The sequence below is a fragment of the Atta cephalotes genome, assembly GCF_000143395.1.
Source record: "Atta cephalotes unplaced genomic scaffold scaffold00012, whole genome shotgun sequence".
Classification (NCBI taxonomy): Eukaryota; Metazoa; Arthropoda; class Insecta; order Hymenoptera; family Formicidae; genus Atta; species Atta cephalotes.
Genome location: NW_012130076.1, coordinates 5,547,628 through 5,557,269, shown reverse-complemented (window position 1 = coordinate 5,557,269; position 9,642 = coordinate 5,547,628). Strand labels below are relative to the sequence as shown.

Here is a 9,642-nt window from a genome sequence, read left to right as displayed (position 1 = left end):
GCCAGCGATGGACAATACTTTGAATCATAAATGTATAACCAGTTTTTTACAATAAAGCCTCGAATTTAGGAAAAAAACGGCGGAAGCAAAGTTGTACATCTAATATAAAATACATTTGTCCAAAATTTCATTTTTTTAGTTAGAGATGGCGTAATGTTCAATGTTGAAAAACTCACTATTATAACTCTAAGATGTTCAGAAAGCATTTTTTTCATCATTAATTATATGCTGAAAAAACATAGACATTTCGAAATGCATTTTTTAACTGGAAACAAACAAAGATGTATTTGTTGAACATTTTTAGCAATTGTTTAGTAATTTTGTTTAATATTTCATCATACATCCTACTGATTGACATATTGTTATTTTCTGTAAAATGTATAATTTTATAATATTGTGTGCGCAGTTTCTTTCTGTCTCATTTTATGAAAATTACAAATTTTGAACAAAACATATTTTGAAAGGATGCTCCTCAAAAGTATAATGATAAAAGTAAATTTTTGAACTTAAATCTATAATATTCATTTTGATATATTCTATTCTTGTACACTACTATCGAATATGCACAGTAAAATGGTAAGAAATTTAATACATGGAACAAATATCGTGAAGACTTTATAAAGGATTAAATAACTGTAATCAAACGACGATAACGATTTAATCAAAACTGTTGTTGTTTAATCAAAACTGCCTAACTGATCGAGCGCACGCAACATCATCCCTGTTTTTCTGAGCATCCGATTTTCAATCATGCCATACGCAAACGGTAACTTGGCGATAATGTCTCGTTCTAAGAGTTCGCGATCTACTTCTAGACACACATCTTTCACGACGTCTAAATAAATCTCTAACATATTCTGGCAAAATGCCTTAACCTTCACCAGATTATTGTCGTCGGGCAGATTTTCGAGGAGAATGTGACCGAAATCAATCGATGGTGAACAGTACCTCATTGTGCTCCAATCAATTACTTTTACGTCACTCGGATACCCATTCTCGTACCTGAACAACAAGTTATTCCGTGTGAAATTACCATGGCAGATGGTCCAAAAATCGTTAAACTCGACTTTGGTCGTTATGTTGTGTTTTGCTCTTATTTTCTCGGAGAGACTTGCCTCAATTGGCAATGCGGAATATAATGAACTGTCCAAACATTCAGGATTATCCAATGTTGATTCAACTATAAGTTCAGATGTTCTGCAAATGATACAAGATTAAAGATATGTTATATAGATGATCCAACGGATTAGTTCTGCAAATGATACAAGATTAAAGATATGTTATATACATGATCCAACGGACTCCAAGTAAGCTAATTGCATTGTACTTGCATTATACATCTTTTCAACTATATTATTTTTTAATTAATATTTTAATATATTTAATATTAATTTATTTACATTATTATTATTGAAAAGAATCAAGAATCGACAATATGTGTATATGGATATGTTCTCGCTTCATATAATTTGCATATTTTTAAAATAAAGATGTAATTTTTAATACTAAATGTACGTACAAACAATAATCAAATTATACCTGCCAGGACTTGTATTGAGATGCAACCAGTCAATCGGTTCAGATAGTTTCGCATAGAACTCTCTGAAAATAGGAAACTTATGTGCCTTCAGTTTCAATCCCTTGCCATGAAACGTCGCCAAAGCTTTCATACACAACTTCAGGTGATTCTCATCTAATTTTTCATCTACTTGTGTGTAACCACTCGCGGTCAGATCTTCCAATACGATAACAGCCTGATCATTGAATCGACCTAGATCGGACACGTAACACTTCGAAGTGCCGTCTGTTCCATAGTTAAGCGTCATCTTGCTGTAAAACATCTCCTCGTTCAAGAATGGGTCGGGCGGCGTAGTTTCCATATGTTTAAGCAATTTGATAATAAGAGGAAAGCTACATGTTACTCCGGAAAACTTTACGCGTGCCATCACCCGATGTAGCATGTTCTCGCGACTGATCTTCCGGTCTAGGTGTTCCACGTCGACGGAATCGAGCTCGACGAACTCCCTGGATCCAGGCTCACAGAAATAACGACCATGGACCATCTCCGGAATCAATATCCACTTTATGAAGTAACAATGTTTGCATTCGCACTTCTCCATGAGTTTCCCCGACTTCGTACAGGGATCTGGGTCGGCCATAGCGAAAGGGAAAATAATATCGCTGTAATAAAACACGGTAGCAATTAAGGACACCGGCACTGCGAGAGCGCGCGCTTAAAGCCGGAAAGTCGAGAATTATGAGGATTTTTTTACGCGAGCCCGCTCGTTCTAATAACGTTGTCGCGACGAGTGCCGCGCGCGTTAATAATGTTTATCGTCACGAAGTGCAACGAGTCAGCGGGCGACGGAATAATTAAAAAACATTTTAACCGTGTCGTTAACCTCTCGAGAATGAGTTAAAATGCAACATAGACATTGATGTAAACGAGCGATCAATTAATTCAATCAATTAATAATTAAATAGATGACATACATAGCTCGCACATGATTATAAAGACTATCTAAACGTAACATAATTAAAGACTTTATCAGCGGGTTCTAAACTCACTCAAAGTCTCTCAGCACGTTCCACTTACAACTAATAAGAAGTGTTCACATGCTTCGTTACACTTTCACAGATCTCCCCTCCACGCATTTATTTATCTGACCGATAACAAAACTTGTATCAACACGAGTCGATTAGTCTTGTGTGAGATACAAATAAATGTCATAACTGTCTTTAACATTTTTCAGAACCAGTAATTCTTCGGAAATCTAATGTAGTTTCTATTCTTTCTATATTATCTATATATTATCAATAAATTAGTTATTAAATTTGCACATATGTTAAATATTACTACTTATTCAATCTATTCCTCATTTCTCGCCTTTTGTATTTAAAAAAAAATTCCCAAAATTAAGTGTAGATAAAAAAAGGTGACATCACCGTAAATTTTATATTAAATAATGATAAAATATTCAGCTACATTTTTTATCTTTTCGATTTAATCGATTTGAACCAGTTTTTATCGGTTTTTAATGGCGTCGTAAATAAGTTTATCACGCCGAGAAGTGACGAACCATTTAAGAAAACGTCGTCGTCTCTTTAAGTACATTTTCATCGACATTTAATCAGAGAAAAGGTCTCGATCTTGAGAAAAGTGGAAGTAAGTTTAAATTGCGTTATATAAAGATTATCGCCGTTAAAGAAATTACTCAGTATAATCGGATCTATATAATTAATTGAATTTTATTTTAACCAGGTGACGCGTGAGTCTCGGACTTTAAATGCTGAGAGAAAAATGTTCTCTCGCCATAATGAATTTGAAACTTTGAAGACAAAGCACAAATCGCAAAATTCTTATAGAAAACATTATATACCGTATTTATAAACGTAACTTATTAAAATTATGGTAGAATTCTATACCATGACTTAAATATTATCTATTACATATAAATGAATTTTATTGAATAACATTATTTAATTATCGATAGGATGATTTTATTTTGACAGATCGCTGCAACTTCAAATCTTAACGAAGGCAACGACAAGCACCGAACATCTCGTGCTTGACGTTTCCATTTACAAAATCAAAATTTAAATTTTCAAGTGTAATTTTCGTAAATTATGGTCAAACTTACTGCGAATAGAATAATGCATTATTGATCATGAAGGAGAACGAACTGGCACGACAGCTGCAGCCGGGATCTAAATTCGTTAAAGCAAATCAATGATCTAGTCTCTGGTACCGATGATTAATTTACCCTGTAACGCGGCCTCGATGTCACAGGTCGCGCCCTGTCAGAACGTACCCGTGCAGACGAGTCAGTATAATTTTCCAACATGTCAACAACGGCAAACCAGCACTCAGCAGATGCAAACTGCAGCATGCGGTCCGTGCTCCGGAACTTCTCAAGGTACAAAACCGATCATGTCCATCAAATGCTAAATTACGTAATAATTTAATGTCATACAATTTAAGTTGAGTGCTTTTTTACAAATATATATTTGATTAAAGTGACGAAGCGAAACCGCTTTATTTAATAAAAAGATATTTTCTAGATATTATTTTAAAAAATGTTTAAAAAATTGAATAAAATATGTCCATCTTGAATTTATTCTCATTTTAATTTTATCCGAATTCATTATATTTTATTGAATTCATTGTATAATATAATGAAGAGATGAAAAATATCTATATACAAATATTTATTTGTTTGTTTGTTTGAAGTGACATCAATTGAAAAATAAATAAATTGTTTAAAATTTCAACAGTAAATAAATTATATCCTTTCACAGTTATATTAATAATAATATTTTCAAAATAATAAATTAATTATTAATATTATCTGTCTTTTAATAGAGAGTATCAATTAAAAACAATTAATCAAATCTGCCTCAAGTTTTTGGTAGATATTCTCTTATAATTAAATCAGTAATAATATTTTCGAAATAAATAATTAATTAAACGAGTAATTATCGATTTTCTTTGTTTGCTTAAAATGTATGTAATAATTAGGTAAAAATTGAGTTGAGAATATTATATACAGAGAATATAGGCGAGTCAACTAATTTTTAATAATAATTTTATAACAAGAAATATATATATATACATAAATGACTAAAATAAATGACTAAATATATGATTGTATTCTATTCTAATTTTTCTCATCTATTATCCAGGAGGACCTATCACTCATGTTTGTCAGCCGGATACTTATATAGTGACACACCAATGCCCACCGAGTATACCGCAGCCAATAACAAATCCATGTCATCCAGTCTTTCAGAGCTTACCACCGACTCATCCCGGTTGCGGCCAGTTGCCGCAGAATATTTTGGACCAGATTCGTGCGTGCGTTAGCAACGCCGCGCCCATCTTTATCCTGCCCAGCAACTGCCCAGCATCGCCGGTGACCCAACAACAACAGCAGCCCATGCCTCCTTTGGCACCTCAAATAACATCCTCGGTTCCAGCGGGTCCATCGTGTGGATTAACTTATCCCACCGCCTGTTATCCACCACCTCCTGCGCCGCCGTTCTATCCCTATCCCATGCCTTTGCCGTTCTACGATCCGTTTATTCGCACCCATGAAGCCATGTTGAATTGTGGATGCTGCCAGAGAAGCCAAAGAGGCGATGTTGACTCGATGGAAATTAGAAACGTGTTACGCGCCGGATGTCGTTACGATGCTACCGATCCGGTTGAGCATCGTTGCACGCCCAACGTCGATGATACTATCTGCTCGCAAAGGAACTGTCCAGCCTCCCTACATCTGCAAGCTTTGGCTTCACAGTTCCTATCATTGCAAGGCATCATACCTTGTGCTGCGACACGACTGTTGCTACGTAAAGTGCCGGGCTCGAATGTGACCACTACAATGGAGGAGACGATGACAAAGGCGCAAAAGGCTATAAGCATCCTGACCAAGGATCAGCTATTAACAGAATCGAGGAATGTGCAGCAAGTAAACACACTGATTAATCTGCACATGACGGCCAATCCGCCACCTAACGTCATCCCGGTCCTCACATTAGTACAACTGAAGATGAATCTGTTGAAGGTACAGGTTGAAGGACTCATCAATCAGAAGATAATGGAGATTCAAGGGGTTGGAGTGGAGGTAACATCAAATTGTTGGAGAAATTTTAATATATGCTACTTATATCCTCATAGCAAAAAATGTCATATTCATATCACAATAGTCACGGATAAATTACATACGTTATTGTACTGCGTTCGGCAGACTCAACAGTTGAATGAGCGCTCGCTGCTATGTATTCTTCCAGAACTAAAATGCTGATTGATTTAAAAGAATACATTAATAACAGCGAGTACTCAGTCAATTGTTGAATCCGCTGAATATGTCCATTGTGAGATGATCAAAAGATCACAATAACATCACATATTGACTGCTTTCGATAATGTCGCTCGGATGCCTCTGATGCCTTGGATTCATCAAGCGATATTGCCGAACGCAGCCAATATACTATCTTAATCTTAAGCCTAGTTCTACAACTCATGGTTAACTCTTAATCGAGGTTCAACTTATTCACTGTCTCTTTCCAATTTTAGAATTGGAAAAAGATGAGAATTAAGTAATTAAGTTAACCATGAATTGGAACTGAGCTTTAATCTGTGTGTATATCATAGCAGTGTTACAATGAGATGCAATTTTTATCATAGTTTCATAATGATTTTAAGCCCAGTTTCACAACTGACGGTTAACTCTTGACCGAGATTCAACTTATTCATTATCTCTTTTCAATTCTGGAATTAGAAAAAGATGAGAAATAAGTTGAACCTTGATTAAAAGAAAATTGAAAAAGATCTTAATGACATCTCATAGCAATATCAACTATAGCAAAGCACTCGCACATCACTATGACTTTATTCCTTATATTACTTTGACTTTTTGATATCGAAATAATATTCGAACTCAGGCATATCTATTTAATTTTTACACACTTTTCTTTCTGTATCAAGGTGACGACCGATCTCATAGATCCGACGGTTCTCGCTCTCAAATCTGATGCTGAGTTGCGAGACTTCTTATCGGCGTTACGCCAAAAAGAGTGCGATGAGCGAGTAAATGTAAACTTTGCACTGTATCGATCTCAACGTGCGATCGCGGAGACTCGGTTGAGCAACATTCAGAATAAAATCCGTCAAGTGGAGGCAGAATTTGATCGCAGACGATGCACAATGCTGCCAGCGCCGACGTTGTCGACACGCGTCATACAACAATTCTCCAGACCATGTTATTCAGCGAGATTCGAGGCTCCCAGGAGATTGTACAGTACGATGCCGCCAGATATTCGTTTGCTAGACCCGTTCACCTATGTAAAACCGCGAAGTCCCAAGAAGTTACTGCTGAAGCCATGCACAGGTAAGCCGGAGACTGTTCTAGCTGACACGCATAGCAATCCTCCCAAAAACCCAGACGGTGGCGGTGCTGATCAGGCGAAGGAAAGTCTCACGACTTCCGAACAGCATTGTTACAGCACGGAGAATTGCGCGTGTTGCTATAGGACGACGTCGGAGGAGAGCATTAGCGAGGACAAAAAAAAACTTCAACCGAGGATTATCGAAATAGACGGGACGACAGTCAATAATGTTGAAGAATCGGAATACCAGGCATCATCTTTGATCAAGTCGAATGTCTGCTTGAGAATAGACACAGAGAGATATGAGGAAAATGCGCAAAAATACAGAGAAAGAAACGAAATTCCATGCAGCGCACAATGTTGGACGGCCAAGGCATACATTAACGTCGCCGACGACGAATCGATGAAGACTTTAACAGAATCTGAGAGTGATACGATTACGCTTAGCGAAAAGATCAATGTCGAGAATATTTGCGAAGCACAAAATGCGATTAAGATTCAGAGCTGTGAACAGACAATAAATCAGCAGGAATTTACAAGTTCGTCAGATGTACAGCAATTTAAAAAACAAACAGAAGATAAAATCATGTATGCGAAAAGAAATAAAATTATTGAAATGTGCGACGAGATTAAAAGTTTACGAGACATCCTGTCACAGGAAGCTGATCAAGAAAAGGAGAGAGCTACGACTGCAGTTACAAATGAAGAACCAATTTCAAGTGTGCAGGAAACGGAATCAAAATCATTAGGCATATGTGCTTCACTACTAAAAATTATATTAAAATCAAAAAAAGGAAAACGTGAGAATAAACAGGAAGATAAAATTGACGAAATCTTGCCATCAACTGCGGATGCCGTGATAGAACAAAGCACAAATCAAGTACCAATGAGCAAAGCCAAGAAGAAAATAAAATTTCACATTGTCTCATTGATGACAAATATCGAATACGATAAAAATCTTATTGAATATGAAAAAAAACAAAAAATCGAGAAGGCAATAGCAATGAATGAAAAAGAGATAAATGTAACCATCGATCCGGATATTGAAAAATTAAGTAATCACAGGTCGATAGAAAATCTTCTAAAAAGTGCCATCGCGCACAATATTACTGCTGGAAGAGATCACTCGGAGAACATATTTTCAAAGAAAATGGATTTTCCAAAGCTCTGCTTTGATCACCAATGCCAAGCGACATTTAAAGAAGATAAAACTACAACTGCTCCATTGTTAAAGGCAAATATATTTCCCCCATTCAAAAATTTGCATAAACATGTAACAGGTAATTGGTTTCTTTATGTTACCATAATACTCTATATTTAAAAAGAGAAAAAGTAATTTGCCACATTTTTCCGTTTTACAATGGCTTTTCATTAATCAAAATACAATTTTAAAAATTGCATAGTTCTGTGCAGAATATTAAGTATAAAATTGAGTTTAAATCAAAATTTTTTATTCAGATAATGAGAAAAACGGAGACAACGGAACTTATTCAAATCCGATAACGAAAGCAGAAATTACTACAAAACGTTTATCCCGCTGTAACGATGTCACAGAAAGTACCTTAGAAACTCTTTGCACGAATAATGTGCCTTATCATTCCGATGTGGAACGCGAAAGAAGTTTAATTTCGAAACTATTTTTTATCATTGGCAACCGTATGACTGCATTTATCAATAAAATAATTGAAATAATGAAGATCGGAAGATTATTGTATATGATTCGTAGCACGATATTCCGTGAAAGTAATACTCTTAGAAGAGACGTTCCGACAGGCAATTATACCAAACTGACTTCGAAAGATTCTGATTCATTCGCTAGTGCCTCGTATTATTCTTCTTTGAATTATAAAACTTCTAAAATTAGTAAATATGATTTTCACGATATCAACTTATTACGGATTTCGACGAAAGAAGAATTTAATGGAATACGTAAAATAAAACATTCTATAATTGAAGACAAAAAAAACGACAGAAGATATTTATTGATCGGTACATCAAGTCACAATTGTGACTTGATACTAACGCGTGATTTAGGTCGACCTTACAAAGTACAGAGAAGTCTCTTGATACGTAGTCGATTGAAAAATTCTCTAAATTCACAGGATTATCCGCATCCTTTTTCTCTTTTGAAATATACAGAGGAAAATGCACTTTCTTGTCAAGCGAAACATAACGAGAACATAGGAATGATCAAAGAAAACGAAAAACATCAAGTGAAGAGTAGTAAAAAATTCTGGACATCAGAAATTGTAGAAATAAACAAAACTAATAGAAAATTATTAGACATGAGAAAACATAAATCCGAAGAACAAATTTTAAACAAATATTTGTACGATATTAAAAATAGTGTATCTACTGTACAAAAACAAACAGTCATTGATACTACAATCAGCAACGAATTCGTAATAAACGTTCATAATTACGTCGAATTGAAACTGAAATAAATAAGAATATATACGAAAACCGTAACACATTGATATCTAGTAACTGAAATAATAAAATTTCAGAATAATATGTCATGTATTGAAAAATAATTAGGAATTATAAAGGTATGTTATGATTTTCGCTAAAGGCGATTAAAGTACACAATTATAGTGTAACTTTTTTCCTTTATTAATAACTTTTATTTTTTCGTCAGTGATCTATTCTTTCATCGCTATAGCTGTCTAATGAGAATCTTTAGAATTGGGGCAACAGTATGACGGTAAACATATTTCAATGTTTTCCCAGAATCATTCATTCCAGACTCTACAA

At 35.1% G+C, this 9,642-nt stretch overlaps 2 protein-coding genes across 2 annotated transcripts; one reads left to right on the top strand and one right to left on the bottom strand.

Annotated features, from left to right (window-relative positions):
- Nucleotides 1-677: 677 nt before the first annotated feature.
- Nucleotides 678-2,159, bottom strand: LOC105617309. Its single transcript, XM_012198876.1, has 2 exons — nucleotides 1,540-2,159; nucleotides 678-1,197 (listed from the first exon to the last, which is right to left on the bottom strand). The coding sequence occupies exons 1-2, from the start codon at nucleotides 2,157-2,159 to the stop codon at nucleotides 678-680; spliced, it is 1,140 nt and encodes a 379-aa protein (XP_012054266.1).
- A 1,592-nt stretch (nucleotides 2,160-3,751) lies between these two features.
- LOC105617308 lies at nucleotides 3,752-9,332 on the top strand. Its single transcript, XM_012198874.1, has 4 exons — nucleotides 3,752-3,917; nucleotides 4,684-5,624; nucleotides 6,488-8,168; nucleotides 8,347-9,332. Exons 1-4 carry the CDS (start codon nucleotides 3,752-3,754, stop codon nucleotides 9,330-9,332), a joined length of 3,774 nt encoding a protein of 1,257 aa, XP_012054264.1.
- The last annotated feature ends 310 nt before the right edge of the window (nucleotides 9,333-9,642 follow it).